This window comes from Anopheles darlingi, chromosome 2, assembly GCF_943734745.1.
Source record: "Anopheles darlingi chromosome 2, idAnoDarlMG_H_01, whole genome shotgun sequence".
Classification (NCBI taxonomy): Eukaryota; Metazoa; Arthropoda; class Insecta; order Diptera; family Culicidae; genus Anopheles; species Anopheles darlingi.
In genome coordinates, this window is record NC_064874.1 from 56,758,297 (window position 1) to 56,775,796 (window position 17,500).

General features: G+C 46.7%; 3 protein-coding genes across 12 annotated transcripts in view; 1 reads left to right on the forward strand and 2 right to left on the reverse strand.

Moving 5' to 3' along the window:
* LOC125948696 (suppressor of hairless protein) overlaps positions 1-3,427 on the reverse strand; it is a 13,680-nt gene extending 10,253 nt beyond the window's left edge. For both annotated transcript variants that reach the window (XR_007468602.1, XM_049675006.1), the window contains exon 1: positions 1,980-3,427. Coding sequence is in view for 1 of the 2 variants with exons in the window: in XM_049675006.1 (XP_049530963.1) it covers positions 1,980-2,261 (282 nt within the window). In the remaining variant the exon portion in view is untranslated. The remainder of the gene's footprint in view (positions 1-1,979) is intronic.
* Positions 3,428-11,581: 8,154 nt separating this feature from the next.
* On the forward strand, positions 11,582-15,492 carry LOC125948695 (DDB1- and CUL4-associated factor 11). The gene is made up of 8 exons (XM_049675005.1): positions 11,582-12,489; positions 12,572-12,659; positions 12,725-13,133; positions 13,209-13,486; positions 13,753-13,987; positions 14,054-14,209; positions 14,298-14,404; positions 14,487-15,492. The coding sequence occupies exons 1-8, from the start codon at positions 12,269-12,271 to the stop codon at positions 14,751-14,753; spliced, it is 1,761 nt and encodes a 586-aa protein (XP_049530962.1). The 5' UTR covers positions 11,582-12,268; the 3' UTR covers positions 14,754-15,492.
* LOC125948705 (F-box/LRR-repeat protein 20) overlaps positions 15,488-17,500 on the reverse strand; it is a 10,340-nt gene continuing 8,327 nt past the window's right edge. For 8 of the 9 annotated variants that reach the window (XM_049675018.1, XM_049675017.1, XM_049675021.1 and 5 more), the window contains exon 11: positions 15,490-17,500. This exon is cut by the window's right edge and continues 544 nt beyond it. The gene's annotated coding sequence lies outside the window, so the exon portion shown is untranslated. The other variant, XM_049675026.1, reaches the window with a different exon arrangement.

Consider the following 17,500-nt stretch of genomic DNA (forward strand, 5'->3'; position numbering starts at 1 on the left):
AATTTCGTAATTATCATTTCATTGAGAACCATCACCATCGTTTAAAGCGTAGTTCGTTGTTCATTGCAACCAATTGATTGAGAAAGCTCGTTGTTAGCAAAGTCCAGTATTAATTCCGTTGGAGAGAAGGCAAGCCAAACTTTCGATAAATCTGAAATTGTTTTCACTCTGACTGCTCTGCGTGATCGTTAGGATCCGATCCATTGAGGCTAACACCGGTGACAAGAAACAGATGAATATGCTCTGGTTATCTTGAACCATGAGCAACAAAATCAGTCGCGCTGGTACGATACCGGCGTTAGTTTGAGATCATTGCTAAGATCATTGTCGCGGTAGCCTGATCATCGTCATCATTGATAATCGGTGATCAGGTGCTTACTGGGTATGCGAGGAAGCCAGAGAATTCGGAAGAGCGTACCGGGGGATTTCATGGCCTGAGCGCAACAAGTACGTGTTGGGTGCTTCCACAAACTATTGCTGCCACTGATGCTGGGTGATGATTGAATTTTGTTTAATCACATGGCATCACACATCAGCTTGAGTGTGCGTCCCTTATACACACACACATACACACCTATTCTGTCGCTCTATCTTTGCCTCTCTTCCAATTGCTTTCCCTTCCGTCGCTCAAGACCCCGCCCGTCACTGCACATGGACTCGAACTGGTTGATTGGATCTTTCGGTATGGCTGTTTTCTCACGCTGTTCACCATGCCACAAGTCCCAGGCCACCATGGCCGGGAAGCCACAAACATTTTGCCGGTCTCAATGGCCCCGATCGTTGCTTTTCTCGTCATCATCATCACCGTCATCGCCGGCGTCATTCAGAGATCGCCGTGGATTCCCATGGAATGGCAAACGTGATCGTTGCTTTACGATTCACCGCCGAAAAACGTAACCACCCAATCGCTCGCGCTTCAATCGAATGCTCTACGCGGCATTCCATGAGAAGCATGGTCGCAGCTTGATGGGTTTGATTTATTTTTCCGCCCCAAAAACCCCTTACCGTTCCCCCGCCTTCAATCCGCTTCCTATGGACTATCTTATGTGTAATATGTAAGCGATCCTTTTGCAAAACACATTTGTCCGATAATTGATAATCAACCGATCATCGGAATTGGAGAAAAGCTCGACCAATGTCCGGTTTCCGATGAAAAGTTGATTGACGACGCGACGATTCGTGACCTCAAATTTCTTAGCGAAAAGCGGATATTATTTGTCAAAATGTGGGCCTGTCACCGTCGTGGATTCGGATGGAACATGTTTGAAGACATGCCAATCATCCAGCATAGCACTAACGGGATCCCCGGTAATATCCGCGACATAATGTTACTGGCCTGCGGCGTCCGGATGAGATCAATCCGATGGTCCAGCTGATGGTGAGAACAATCTGCTCTACATTTTGCTTCGCATTGTATGATTCCTCGGGCGATAACTGATGGAGTTAGTAGGACTGTTTTGGTCAACAATGAAGTAGTTACATTAAATAAAGTCCGCGAGTCCGTACGTACGTGCTCATCATGCTCTATGATTAATAGCTTAACGCAGCATGAAGCTCCAAAGCAGTTTAAAGCCTTTCTATTGTGTTCTTCACCGCCTCAATCGCCTCGCTACCTTTGGGTGGGGAATGTCTTTCAACGAAACGAAACCACCACCAAAGATGCGACAACCGTGGGACCAGAAATCCCAAAACATCAACGGACACGAAAGCCGGAGTGTTGATGACAAAACAAACGAAAAATCATTAAAAACAACTCATCGCTTCGTGATCGCCGAAAGATGGTGCGGCGAGCCCCCGCGAGTCCCAGAAACAATCAAGTGATTAGCGGTACACGAATGCGGAAGTGGGACCCCGAGAGATGATGAAAATATGACAAACGTTTCTTGCGCGGACGACCTGCCGATCAGGTGGATACCGGGAGAAAAGGAGTTGCGAAAAGGGGCTTTTAACCGGATTGGTTTTGGAAAAGCAATAATTACCTTCGCATGCAGTATGACAATGACCATGTTGTTGCGGTCGCGCAGATACTTTTCCATTGCTTCGCGCGTTAACCGCCGTTCCTCGATCTGGCTCCGGAAGATGGGTGAGGCCGCTGTCGAGCCCGATGTTGGGGCCATCCCGCTGGCACTGTTATTCGTGGTTCCGACCGGTATGACTGCTCCACCACCACCGCCTAATCGTGGCAACAGGGCTCCACCGTGGTGCGAAGGAGGGCTTGGTGGGGCCTGACCATAGCCCGGGATACCGTACTGATGTGGCATGTTCGTGAAAGGGGCCTCTGCGTCCCCCTGACCACTAAATACTGTGCTTTCCGTCCGTCCGTCCGAGGGATAACACCGAACCGTCCGTCTTGCACGGCGCTACGCTCTTTGGTGCTGACGAGGATTCATACCGTGCAACATGAACCGTGCCAAGTGCTCGTCTAGAATTATCATCATTCGACACGATCCCGGAGCGATCCAAAGAAGATCGGAACAATTCAGATCACTTTTCGTCGTCGCCGTTAACAACCGAATCTCATTTCCAGATAAACCTTCCCGGGGACTTTGTTATTGTTTTGATTTACGTTCAATCGCGACAAACACACAGCCACGCACGCACATAGCCCAACGAACGCCTTGCGGCGTCCAAAGAACGAATTAAAGAACTTTTGGGAATAAATTAAAATTGCGCTGCACACCAGCCGCCAGCTGCCGTTTTCGTCGTCGTCGCCTCAAATCACGCTTATCACTGTTATCACAGGAGGCTGAGAACTTGGATTTCTGATTAGGCGGAGCAGCAGCCAGCACAACAATTCACGGGAGATAGGAGTTTGCCAAGGATTTATGAATCCTTGGAGGAAACGCTGGTAACACCACAACCGTGTGCACACACACGCTCACACACACACAAGCTTTGAAGCACACACTAAACGAGTTGAACGGAACCCCTTACAACGATGTTCGGGCAAGGGGTAGCGCCCTTTTCGGATTTACACGATCCTCAACTCCGGAGACAGTAATTACCGGCCACTTTGCTGGATTCCGCGTCCGCGGAGAAGAGCAAAACGACAACCCGAAGCGCAGGAGGAGCCTTCCTCACTCTCGGACACGCACGGCAGCTCCTTTTCCCGACGTCCTTTTTCCAGTTTCGGAAAGTCCGTTCGACAGCAAGTAAACAACCACTACATAACGCCGTCGGAAAACTCGCTCGGAGGGTCACGGTCGCATTTTTGTTTGCCGGTTTTCGAGTTGGTTTAATCCGAGAGCGGCCACAGCACAGCACAAGGAAGAACCCGGGTGTCCACGAGAATCCTGCGGTGTCCTTTAGAGGGTCTTCCACCAGCGCGATCCGGGGGTTGGAATTAAAGGGCCAACGGAAACCTTCGCGAGCACAGATCACTTCGCCGAGCCGAGTTTTCGATTTTCGCAGCCGCAGCCGTCCTTTCCCGTTGCCCGATCGTTGAGAAAAAAAAAATTTACGCGAGAGTTGTCTACAGAAACCATGACAAAAACGAAGGCGAAGCATCAATTTCGTGCCTTCCCGCTTCCTCTTGCGTTGGCGATACGGTTGTCTGAGTGAAAAGGAAAGCGCTCAAAAAAAGTACCGCCAGCGTTTACAACTACGAGTTGAGTTCAACAGTTCGGAGCGGTGTGTCTTTTTTCAGCGAGTGTGACCTGATATCACATGAATGGCATTACAGTTCCGTTGTCGGAGTACTAGAACAGACAAGCGTCAAATAGCATAGCGCTCGAAAAGTATTTTCACTATGGTTCATACTCATGGTCAAATTTAATTAAATAACCGCTTTTTGTCGAATTTAGGAAAATGTATTTTTTGATAAATTGAGGCTCGTTGCTTATTAATGGCAACTTCTCCATTGACAAAATGTATGCAAATGGGTCTATTGTTTAATAAACACGAAAATGTTCTGACGACGGGTCTATTAAGCGTTAATAGACCCGGTTGCAAATGCGCAACCCAAACAATTGGTCAAAATTGTGGAACTACTCTTTCCATAACTCGAACTAAACTTTTCCAGAACACAAAAAAGTTTAAAAACGTGTCTGAGAAAAAGAGAAAATTAAAACCTCCTCGTACCGACCATCGCGGACAGGCGCCAGTTTCAAAGCGAAACCGGGTCGTCCATCGGGTGGAAGAGCGCAAAAAAGGCGTGGGAAAATATCAGCCACCTCGCACGTGTTCCCCTTAGGGGCCACCACCCTGATCACGCGCTCTGCTCATCATCATTGTGTCTCGCTCGCTTTACCGCTACATTTATTTGTTCTTGTACCGGAGGAAAACCGGTCTACCTCTCCCGCAGGATACCAAATATTCCACCAAAAATGACTGGCACTGGCCCACCAGGACCACATTCCACACGTTGCATTTTGAGTCACCGCAACGGTGCAACAGCCTCATTCAGGCGCTCAATCAGCGGAAGATGATGAAAATTGCCCCGTAGCCTATGCGGGTCCCACTGCGGGTTTCCTAATTTGTAACCAGGGAAATGTGCAACTTTTCCCAAGCGAACCCGGCACAGGACGCAGAAATGAAAACATCCGGTTCTGGTCTGGACGAAAAGAGCAGCATCGAGTCCTGGAACGTGCGCCCGGGAGCGCAACAATCGCAATGTCCACCATCATGTGTTCGGAAAACACAAAACTACTCCTTCGTTTATCCACCCGCGTTTTCCTTGCGGCATTGCATAGTTTTCTCCTCCACCCCCTCCTTTTTCTCCCTCATGAATGCAGACGCTTCAAGCGAAAAACTGGTCATTGTTACACTAATTGTCTTCCTTCGTTCCGAGCTCAAACTATGAGAAAACCTGCAGACCAGCAGCGAAGGGTTTTTAATTTTTAAAGGGAACCTTCATGCTCAACCCTCCCTGGTCTCCGTGCCCTTCTTCCCCTCCCGACTCGTCATTATTTATTCATAAATACATCAACGTCTTCGCCCCGACCCCGTTCGCCGAAACAGGCGTCTTCCCGTGCTCCTTCGTGCGCCAAGGAACAGCCGAAGAACAAGGAATCGGAAACGTTCCGCTTGAAGAATCCGCCGCAGTGCCCTCCCTCCTCTCTTCGCACGACGCACCGGCGACTTTGAGATTGGTGCTGGACGCCCGCTACCACACCCTTCCCGCTATTCTTCGATTGTGTCTAGCGCGATAGCCGGTCTGGAAACGTAACACACGTTTTCCATTTCGGTTCTCCTCTGCTCTCTTCAATTCTCCTTTTACCGTTCCATCCCCATCCAACATCACGCCGACGACCTTCAGCTTCCTACCACTTGTTCCTAACTTCATTCACGATGAGCCGCATCGCCAACAGAGCAGCAACCCATCATCCGCCACCCCATACGCACTGCCATCCACGCCAATACCTCTTGCTCTTGCTGGCTCTTCCGCGGCAGCCATCCTTCGCCTTCACCCTCGCACGGCAGAAGTACGCAGCATGGACGAACCAACCGGTTGCAACAGTTCCCACGGTTCCCACAATGTAAATTTATACGCCACGAACATTTTTCTCCGCACGAAGCCAAACGAGCGAGCAAGCCAGCGAGCGATCCCGGAGATCCGGGACAAAGACGACATCCGAACGGCAAATCATCAAGAAGCAGCCCTTGATGATGACGATGACGATGATGATGATGACGATGGAGTGGAACGTTCACGAATTGTTTTTTTGAGTGTTTTGAACTCTTGGGTTTGGTGATGCTGTGGTTAATATAGAGCCGATAGTTTTATTGTGTGCTAGATAGATCGATACTTCATTATACATGCAAGAATCCGACCGGGAGGACATCCTGCACCAGGCATCAGTTTCACTTTTAAAACTTTGTGGAAAGCAAATAGAGACGCCCTTTACGCTGAACATGACTTTTACATGTCAAGCATAAGGGACTGACTTTTGCATAATAATGTGGACCGCATCCAGATGGTAACGTGCTATTGCGCTTCCGGATGGGTGTTTCGATTTGTTCCAATTATTCATTTGCTATTGCAGTTCACCGTATTGCTTCTATAATCATACCATATGGCGTATAATATGTGCATATTTCATTGCAGCATAGAATTCCTTCACTGAAGAGAATTTCTTACCTTGGTTGTGGGAGTATGAAATACGGATAATCGATCACATATCCAGCATCACTTATAACCGACCATGAAAAAACTATAATTTATGTATGAAAGCATTTGGTATGATCCAAAGATAAAGTAAATTACAAACTGCTTTTCGGTATGTATAAGTACCACCTTGGTTTAAATCAAATTTTATTTTCTTCTACAACATTCTTCTATCTCATGTGTCTGTAAAGAGATGTAGCGAGTTTGTAATAAGCAGACGGAACAAACAAACAAAAAAAAAACGATAAAGGGCACGCAATACTGGACACACGGAATTGCACGATTCAGTGCGTTTTTCTCACGCAAACCATGACCCAAGACGCCGTCTGCGGGCTTGAGAAACGTAAGAGAATCTTCAGATACCTACCTCCCCTTAGCGGCGGCCACCCTCTCCTTAAAGACTTTGCATTGTAGGAAGTCTCCGTGATATTGTGAATATTTCTCCATTTCCTCCTCTTCCGCTTCTGCTATAGCTCCCTTCCCCTTGCCGTTGTTTCACTGAGTTCTTTGCGAGGGCACTGATTTTCACAGACCGATAAAAGGTTACACCTGAGAAGGCACCCTAAGAAGCCACGAAATTCTTCGAGAGCTGCATGGGTCAAACCGTACCAGTATAAGGAAGGGCAGACTAATCGGTGCCACTTCCAGCGGGGCTGGCTTCCTGAGATACCTCAACCCTTCTCGTCTCAAATGTTTTTTTTTTTCTCAACTTCCGTTTTGGACCACTTTCTTCCAATCTTATCGGCCCCACGTTCGCTGGGAACATGGAAAATCTGGAGCTCATTAGGGTTATCTATTAAAGGTCGTGAGCCGTTTGCTAGTGCAGTTATTTTCAGTCCTAAGGTTGAGTCTAAATCAGAACTAAAGTATAAAATGATTAGGATGGTAAATGAATGTAAGCCGTCAATTGAAAAAATATAGCAAACTTAAAGAAATCAATTTCTGAATTCTGAATCGTAACTCGAAAGAATCTAGCCTGATGTGATCTACCCCATTGCAGAAGGTTATGCAACCGGGTCTCTTAACGCTTAAGACACCCGCCGGCAGAACAATTTCGGATCTTTTAAACAATAAGAGACCCGGTTGCATAAATTTTTTTATACGGGTACATAATACGTTTAATACAGAAATCGCTCAACTTCACTCTTTCGGGTCTCTTATTGTTCAAGAGACTCGAAAAGAGACTGGCAAAGAGACCCAGCTTCGAGGATCAACATAAAGGATGCAAAAAAATATATTTTCGATTTCACTAATTTTATTTATAACCTTTTTAACTAATCTACCCACGATTCATATTTGCTAATCACATCACGAAATACTACACTTACGCGCAACACTTTTCTGCTCTTCTGCTGCTTGCCCTCCGCGTAGGATTGTTGTTTGACGGAGCGCCAACTCCTTCTGAAAACTACAAAACACGTAGATTCACGTTGAAGCACGAATCGATCATCAAAGATCATAGAGATAGTTGCTGCGGGTGTTGAAAAGCCTGCAACGAAAAGAAACACCACAAAATATGCGAAAAATATGCATACTTTTATAAAACTTACCGAGAGCACGATCGCAACGCTCCGGCCATCTTGAATGCCGAACAGAACAGTTCGTCGAAATCACATCACACTTAAAAATGTTCAACATTGCATAAAAAAGTGTTGGAAATGCAACGAAATGCAATGTGATATTTTGTTTTTAATTTTATATTAGTTTTAAAATAGTTTTGGACGGTATCAGAGCGCAGCCGAGCTAGTCGAGCTGGGTAAATGCGTCAAGCACGTTGCCCGCTCAAGCAACGGAAGCATAATGCTGCTGCACCTGCGTGGTCACGCCAGGAACTTGGACTTCAGCACAGTTGTGCAAGAAGTCCTACGGGAAGCGGCCACTGTGACGGCCCTAACCCAGAGAAGAACCGTCCAGTGTCGCAGTCTCTACGAGTCAACAACAGAGAAGCAGCTACAGGATGCAGTATGCGAGCTGTTGAACTTGTAGGAAGCGCCAGTCGTTAAGCTGCGTCCCTTCTACCAGCGAACCAAGATGGCGGAAAGCATCCTGCCAGAGGCCCAGGCGACGAAACTCGTCAAGGCTGGTAAGCTACAGGTGGGATGGAACGATTGCCCTGTGCGAATCGTTTCAAAGCGATTTCCATGCTCGCGGTGCTGGGAGTGGGGTCAGCACAAGAGCTGGATCGATCCAACAAATGCAGAAGGTGTTGCGCGGATGGGCATCTTGCCGAGGATTGTAAGAATCCGCCAAACTGCGATCTCTGTCCAGTCAGACAGGACAGGTGCCCATTGACAAAATCTCTTAATGTTTAAGAGATCCGAAATTGTTCTGCCGGCGGGTCTCTTAAGCGTTAAGAGATCCGGTTGCATACCTTTCTGTCAATGCGGTAGTTTCCTGGGGATGTCCTGTTTGTTAGCCCCAGGTCCGAAGTTGCCAGGGCAGAGATGGACGCCGCTCGATCGAGGATGGGTAAGAGTAGAAAACGTAGTGCAGCGGATGTCGCATAATGGAGACGCGCCAGGCGTGGAATGCTGGGAGTCCAGCGCTTTAAGGCCGCTGGCGGGGACCAGCAACAAATGCAGGGATAAAAGAGGAAACAAGTGGATGCTCCTCGGACATCCGCTAGGGCTATTCGGTGACGCGCCGGCGAGATAAAAAAAAAACACTATGAGTCGTTGTCCCCATTTTCCGAGCATTTTCCGAGCAATTTCTTTCGTTACGCTAGTGTGCGTTCATTGAATTCATTCCTCATTTCTTTATCCATTTTTCACGTCTGGATTTTGGTTTCGGATGAATTTTAAGCTAGAGATGAGAAAGTTGCTTCTTCTCTCTTCTAATATCTTCTTCATTTAAAATATCTTCTTCATTTAAAAGACTTGTCTGGAATTTGTTTTGAAAAATGCGTTTCTATTCCATTTTTGTTTCGAAGCATTGTTGATTGTTCATTCCTTGCACTATAACATTGATCCAACTAAAAACGCTATTCCAACTCTCGGATCATCATTCGCGAATAACTCAATCCTAATTGATTGTCTTTGAAATAATACCAATGCATTGATCTAACATCATCATCATTCATATATCGCCCGTTCAAATTCGCTAGAGTACAAAACATTGTGTGCCACCATGCACCTTCGTAGAGCCGTGCACATTGCCCATCGAATTCATCATTATCCCGATCTTTGGTTGAGAATTTCGAACCCTTATTATAGGACATTTCTCCACCAGAAGTTCCACTATAATTTCCGATATTCTTTAGGTCGTATTGGTCACTCTCACTACCTATTTCGAATGCATCATATCGTGCATATTTGTATGTTCCTTCAAAGTCTTTCAATTCAACGATCAGTTCGTGCTTCCGGCCACTTGTTATCTGGTGGACCTTCTCAAGACCCAACCAGAACTCTTTGTTCAAATCACCAAATCCGTCGCGGAACTCATTCCAGTCTCGGTAAAAGTCCAGTGATCCGTCGAAACGGTACTGAAACACTATCCATCCACCACCGAACGATTTCTGTTCGCAGTACACTTCGAATGGAACACTAACACCGTCAGTTTTTACGCGTATCCGATATGTCCCAGACTCGTTCGATGGAACATCTTTGCACGAGGGAAAGAATGTTTGTTTGTGGTGATATTTCAACACATCTCCGATGTCTTTATCAAGTTTATGCAACGCCGCATTGATATTTTCCTGATTTTGCTTGTTAACTTCGCTTAAATTAAGCGCGACTCTATTTTCCAGTGTATGTAGCTCGACAAGCATTGCCTTTTGGCTCTTATCTTGGCTGGATCGAAATTCGTGCAACTCTGCAATCAGCTGTTCTTGTGTGGTGCGGTGTTCCTGAATCTTGTCTTCAACCTTCTGCAACATCTTTATTTCTGACTTTTGCATCTTGTCTTCCACACTCTGCAGCTTTTCTTCCACTCTTTGCAGCTTGCTTGATAAAATATCAAACTTCGTTAAAAGTAACTCGAGTCCATATCCCATGGAGTTGTACATTGAATGATTCACTTCCTTCTTATCTTCGCGACCACTTGCATTAACATATAAAACAACGAAAACCGCAAACCAAAAGAAGCTGAGCTTCATTTTTGGAACGCAGATAGCACAGATAAAAAAGATTTCACTAGACGTTCAATTCACTGGAGGGCCTTTGAACTGTGCGGAACGCCGATTTAAACTGATTTCATTTCTCAACCACCAATTTCTGATTCCCGTAGGAGCGGTCGAGAACGAACATGATTTGAGCGACAATCATAATTCTGCGTTAGCTACTTGCGTATTTTCCATTTGATAAGCCATGCGGGCTGTGCTGTAATAAAGAGTCACCGTAAGCCACATGAGACATTGACTGGAGAACGGTTCTAATGGGAAATCATCCACCCAACCAAAATCACGCGCAATGATAACCTCTGTGCCAAGCCTTTATGTCGTTTGATAGCATGTTCGGGCATTCTGCTTACGATAGATCGTAATGTTTCAGGGCTTTGTGCAGGTCTGATAAACATATTTGGAGATAGTTTTGAAAAAAGATCGCAAATCGCGATTCAAAAATCATGTGCATGGACGAATGGACCAATATTGATCAAAACACTCCGCCAATTGACGATGGTACCGAGCAATCTGGACGGTCTTTCAACCTCAACACAGCTGTTGCTTATCGCTCTCGATTCACTCGGCCAGCAATTGACGCTCTCGCGGTTCGAGACCTGTGAAAACTCGCTACGATAACCCGCGAACCAGCCGCGAGCGAGCGTTGATGACTAAAATGTCCTCTAAAATCACACCCCGTTCGGGTGCGGGATCAGTGGCCACGAATGTCGGCTGGGACATCCGTCTTTGGTTTCTGTTGAAGAAAACCCTAACTCCGCAATTTGCTCGTGATGGTTCTTTTCCTTTGTGCGAGCGTCCGGCCGGTTTCGGAACACCGATTGGCGAATTCTTCATGAGCTGTAGCTGGGACGAAAGAACGCATCTTCATCAAATCATTACCCCCCCTCCCCCCCCCCCCCCCTAAATCGAAATCGATCATCGATCACCTCATCATCGATTGTTAAGCGGTAGGCGCTATTGGCGCGTTGCATAAATTGAGGCGATTCCTGATGGAAAAGTGAGGTTGGAATTTGACCAAAACAGCCATTCGAGCAGTTTGAAGATTTCTTTTTATTTTTGGCCACCTTATATACAGGAAAATTCCACTGTGCCTCTGCTCGATATTTGGACCATTCGAGCAGATCGTCAACTGCTCGAATGGTCCAAATCTCGAGCAAGAACGGTGGGATTTCGGTTTGTTTTACAGTCCAAAATTACTTTTTTTTCTCGCTCACCCTTTGATGCGAGAGCGAGAAGGAAACAGCCCAAAAATTTCTTCACCTTTCTCTGGCAAGAAAGCGTTGAAATCCGCTTCCAGTCAGTCGTATAAACAGGGTTCAGGAGTCTCAAAAACACGGAATTTTCGACTCTTGAAACCGCGCGATGTAAACGGCGAAGACGTAAACAGAGGAGCCCAAAATTCCGTGTATAAATTTTATAAAAACCAGCGTAATTCTTCACTTTTTTGCACTTTTTCGTGCGTGATAAGAACAAATCAACGAGGATCAAGGTTCTCCTCCGAAAGGTGACCCAAGAAGATAAAAATTCTCGCAACCCCGCCGGATTTTCCCTTTTGCTTGCGTCGTCCGAATGAGGCGATAGTGTTCGCTTTAATCGAAGAGGGTCAAATTCCTGAATTCCCTTCGACGCATCTCGGGCGATAACGATTTGTGGTATCAGATACAGAAGCCAGGGAATCCACTTTTGCACCTTTTCCCCCGAGATCGCAAGGCATGCTTTGATTGATTGAGTGAGCCCCGAAGCTGCTGATCATCGCAACGTCCTGGAGATATTGGGAAATCGCAAGTCCCTTTTTTCCTGCCATCAAGCTACCTGCGAGAAACCGTTTCCCAACGTTGGTCAATCTTGCGCATCGAACGGTTGAGAATTCGTGGTCACGCGGGGGTGCACGGTAGCAGCAAAGACATACACACGCGATTGTCCTCGGGCGTTTTGCTTTTGTTTGCGGCTGCGACGACAAAGATTGGAAGCAAGCAGGAGCAAGGTCACAAGGAGGCAGCAGCAGGTTTCGGAGCAAAAACGGGTGCGCTCGGTACAGCGTTTCTATGGGTAATATCGGTCTGCGTAATCGCGTCCTGGAAAGCATGAGTGACCTGGAGAATGGTGAAATCATGGATATGGATATGGACGTCGATGACGCGATGGTCGATCGTCTGGCACAGCTGAACGAACGGAGGCTCAACGAATCGGATCTGCTGCCTGAGGAGGAAGACGAGCTGTTCAACGAAAGCGAGTTCGCCTCCATTCTGCGCCAGCTGATCCGCAGGTGCGTAGTGAACGGGATAGGTGGACGGACGATGCATTTCTGCTTCACTTGGTGATAGTTATGGGATTTTGCTCCGTTACAGTGGCGACATTATGGTGCTGAACTACGATAACACATACCAGAACCGCATGCCGGTGATCAAAAAAAAACCGGCACTCAACAAGCTCAAGGTTGGTTGGCAGTCAGCCAGCGCCATCGGAACAACTGGTCAACTCATCTATCTCTTCTTCACCAGAAAAACGATATCTATGCCGTCACGAAGCTAGCTTCGGGAGAGAGCAGCAACCCGGCCATGCCCTGCTCAATGGTCAGCATGGTCAACAACCGGCAGCGCGGGATCGGCCCGCAGGACGGACCATTCTCGCGGAGTGCCGTATGCCGGATCAACAATCGCTTTCGGCCGAACACGTTCGTCGATCGAGTGCACAAATGCGACCAGAAGGTCTTCTGCGGTAAATTCACCGGCGACGGCAACCAGTTCATCACCGCCAGTCAGGATTCGCTCATACGAGTGTTTGACTCGTCAAACTGTCACTATCGCCAACTGCGTACGATGGAAGCGAAGCACGTTTCCTGGGCAATACTGGACGTGGACTTTAGCCCCGATGGCAAATCCTTCGTCTACACGACTTGGGCTGATGCGCGTAAGTAGCGTCACTAGCGCGTCACTAGCGCATCACTCTCACTCATGACCATACCACATCTCCTTTTCCCCTCAGTTTTTATCGCCAGCCTGGATGACCTATCAACCGATTGCATACAAACCTTGCAACTGAACTCGGATAGTCCCAAGCTGGGCGTATTCAGTGTATGCTATTCCAGTTGCGGCAAACACTTGCTGTGCGGTGCAAACTATGGAATTTTCACCTATGACCTGCCTACCGGTACACGGACCATGGCACCGGACACACACGGCCGGACGGATGTTAATGCCGTCGGATTCGTAGACGAGTCGTCGAACATCTTTTTCAGTGGCAGTGATCACGGAGTCATCAAGGTGAGGTTTTGATGAAAAAGTCATACCATCGCTACTAAGCTGCTGTTGAGCGAGCTACAAAAGCGCAATATGATTGCTCAATATTATAGGTGGCTTTGATTGATTTAACTTGTTTCAGTAACTAGAATATCTAATGAATCTGTGATAAACAATCATATTGCCCGTATTTAGCCCGCTTTTAGGTTCATTCCAAACAAGTTTGCAATGCGCGTTGCTGTGGGAACGATCTATAAGCTCTTCTCTTTTTTTCTCTTCGTTATGGCCAGCTATGGGATCGGCGTTGCATGGACGATGCAAATTTAGAAGGCGTCGGTAAACTGATTGGCCACTGTGACGGTATCACATTCATCGATTCGCGTAACGATGGACGGTATATCATATCGAACTCGAAGGACCAGAGTATCAAACTGTGGGATTTACGTCAGATGTCGACCGGTGGTAGTGGCTACGAAAGACATTACCGCGACTGGGATTACCGTTGGGACGATGTACCGAAGCGATGTGAGTAATTGAATGTACGTTGAGGATGAGGGGCGGAGCAACTAACATTCTTCTACCTTTATGCAGTTTTCACATCGCCAAGAACATTGCCCGGTGATACCAGCATTATGACCTACCGGGGCCACAAGGTTCAGAAGAGCTTGATCCGGGCAAAGTTCTCCCCTGCAGCGACGACCGGACAGCGATACATCTATACCGGCTGTGGAACAGGACGACTTATCAGTAAGTATCAGTTTGCGGCATGCTGAGGAAGGGGGTTCCTGCCCAAGTATCTAACGTCGCAATCGTTGCCAACCACTTTTTCCAACAGTTTACGATGTACTGACTGGCACAATTGTGGAAGCAATCGAAGGTCACCGGGATATTGTACGCGACGTAGCCTGGCATCCGCACCGATCGGAGATACTAACATGCTCGGTAAGGATCATCTCGTCCCACATCTGGTCTTACATTTATCTCACATACATGGTCTCTCTTTGCTTGCCCCATTCAAAATCAGTGGGATGCTTCCATTCATCGCCATGCGTACCGAGGAGTGACGGAACGGGATGAGGAACCCGAGAAGAAGGCACGGGGGCGAACACGCAGACTGGCAGATGATTCGGACGAGGATGATTCGGAAGAAGATGAGCGGAAAACGGCGGTACAGCAGCCGACGAGACGCTCCCGTCGCATAGCAGAGCGAACCGGTGGCGGACACTTTCTGCGCAGCACGCTAGCCTCCTCATCGTCAGCTGGTTCCAGTAGGAGATCGTCCAGGAATTAAGTGTATCGTTGAGCGCCCACACATAAACCCCCGGAAGCAGGGGAGGGGACAACTCGTTAAAGGAGGCCATCCGTCTCTTCGCGTTAATAAGTGCCGATTGTGATGCCGAGCAATGCCGTAATAATTAGAGGGTTAAAACAAGAAGGGAGATGGATTGGAATAATTTATTATAGTCATCCAGGAGAACCAAGTACCCAATCGACCACAGCAGAGGTAAACACCAGACACATACCTGCAAACACACATCCAGCCACACAAAATCAACACCGGCCCGCCAGTGATAACAACGATGCTAAGTGAAAAGAAGGTCCGTGTAAGCACAGCGAATCCCAGCTTCTTTTTTTATATAACACGGATACATCATCTAAACCAGAGTAGGACTAGTAAATTCCTGATCGCAATTGACGCAGGAAACCGTGATCGCTGGAAGCAAGGTTTGTAGTAGTGTAGTATAATAAGTGGTGCAGAAATTGGTAGGACAACCCCTCCCCCCCTCCCCCTCCTCCCCATCTCCTCTACACACAGACACAAAACACTCGAGTAAGACGTTTCGGGCGGTGGTTCGATGAGCTTTTCGTTCTGGCGAGGCAGACTGAATCCTTCCTTTTTCTCCCTGTTATTGGAACACTTTGATTTTGATTTTTTACGATATACTAACCAAATGTATTGCGTTTACGAATAAAAAAAAAACATTAAATAAAAGAAGGAGGAAAGCCAAGTAAAGGTACATCATACTTAAGTTTTGCTGTATTTTGTGTTCTTTCTTGATGTTTCCGTTTATCGTTCACATAACTCAGGACATTCTTCAGTACATCGTCGCAGTTTGTGTGTTTTCTGTTCGCAATTAATTCTGTGGCGAGTAGCAGTAGCCTCCCCGACCAAATCAGACCTGGCTGCCGTTGTGGGGTATTGATGATTACTTAATGATACTTATTCGGGGGTGTATACTACATTACACACATGAAATGAAATGGCATTGTATTTTTTTTATTTTAACACGCATACACTCTGCTGGGGACACGATCATACAAGGGCGAGTGTGTAAAACTCGCTGCTGGCCGTTAGGACACATCGAACACCACACAACCTATTACCGTACAACGGAGTTCCACAAACCCCCCTCTAAACCATCAACTCAAGCAAGCACACTACACATTAGTGGCATTATCGCTATCTGATATAAATGCAACCGGTCGCAGCCACGGACCTTTGGCGTCTTGAGGGGTGGCCTGGCCTGATGATGCCTCTGTTAAAAGTGGCCCATCGTCTACTACTCATCGAGTGCAAACTGCTTGGATAATGCTTCCTTGCTCTTGGGCATTCACACCAGTGTGTGTTTGGTGAAGCTATCTGGATTTCTGTGTCACGTTTGTTGTTGTTGTTCTGGCATCACATTTCCAATCGATCGGGAGTTAAGCTTTCTTATACTAAGATGTCAGCACTGTTGCCCGACCTGCGCTGCATACAGCCTGTAGCAGCTGACTTTCGCTATCATATAGTTATAAAATTACGCGTTTTTGTATACAATCACAATCTAGACACAGCATGCCAAAACATCGCGGATATGCGCGACTTGTTTGGTTCATGCGGCCCAACAATCTCGCCGTTTCCTTCTATTTCTGGTTCGTCCAACTGTTGTTTGTAAATGTTGCTTGGATCCCGAAGCTTAAAGAGCATCCATTGAAAAATCATTCAGTCATACCTTCGCCTCTGACTGTCCGTACCGCCTACTTCAATGGTGCGTGTGCCGAGTAGCAAGAGATTACCAGACACTGTTAACCTGTTTGAGGTTCGAGCGTATTCAATACACTCCAAACACCCTGCAAGTAGGCCAGTCCGTTTTCATCAGAACGACTTCTAATTAAAACACCGTATTCCGTCACTGATAAACATCGTCCACCGATCATTTCGCGGCACCATTATGGACGACTGGTTTGCATTCGCTGTTTTACGGACGCCGGGCGTTTCCTCGGGGTAAAGGTGGATCAGAACGTTACAAGTAAAAGAAAACAGATCCTTAAAACCAAATTCAAATACGTATTTTGAACGCATATACCATTGCGGATGACGACATTAAAAATGCGTTCGGATTCGTCCTATGTGGACCATCATCTCGTTGCATTAGATGCTGACTATAATAGAAATCATATAATGATAAGATACATTTTCCTTTTTTCCCTCGGGAAGTTAGCCAAACTCTTTGTAGCTTTGCCACTAATCGAGCTCTATGCGAATGCTCTTATGTATATATGTATGAAGATATTGCTGCCCAATTTATAAATTTAGTTTTCGGTTTCCATTCCGTTGCTAGAGTTGAAGATAATTGGGATACCGTGCTGTTGCTGTTGACTGCTTGTTGTTTGCTTATTGAACACAGGTGTTTGTCCACGTGCGTGTCCTTAAACCTCGTGCTTATTTCCTTCCAATTGTGGATTAGGTCGATCAAATGGTTTTTTAATCTGGTAATCTATCTATAAACAATGAACCATGAAAATTGAGTTGTTGGGCGACCAATACTTCGGAAATGATAACGCATTGAATTAATTACGTAGAACATCCTACCACTCTAGGGATGCAAGCAGATTGGCTACGCGATGATTTGACGCGTTGTGATGAATAATTGTCGCAACCTTCATTTCGTCCTTTTCAAAGAAGAATGTTTCTTTGTTCGCAATTATTGTGGCTCGAGTTTGGTAATTTCGTTTCTCCTCTGCTAGAAGCAAGAATATTTTACGGTATTCCACGTC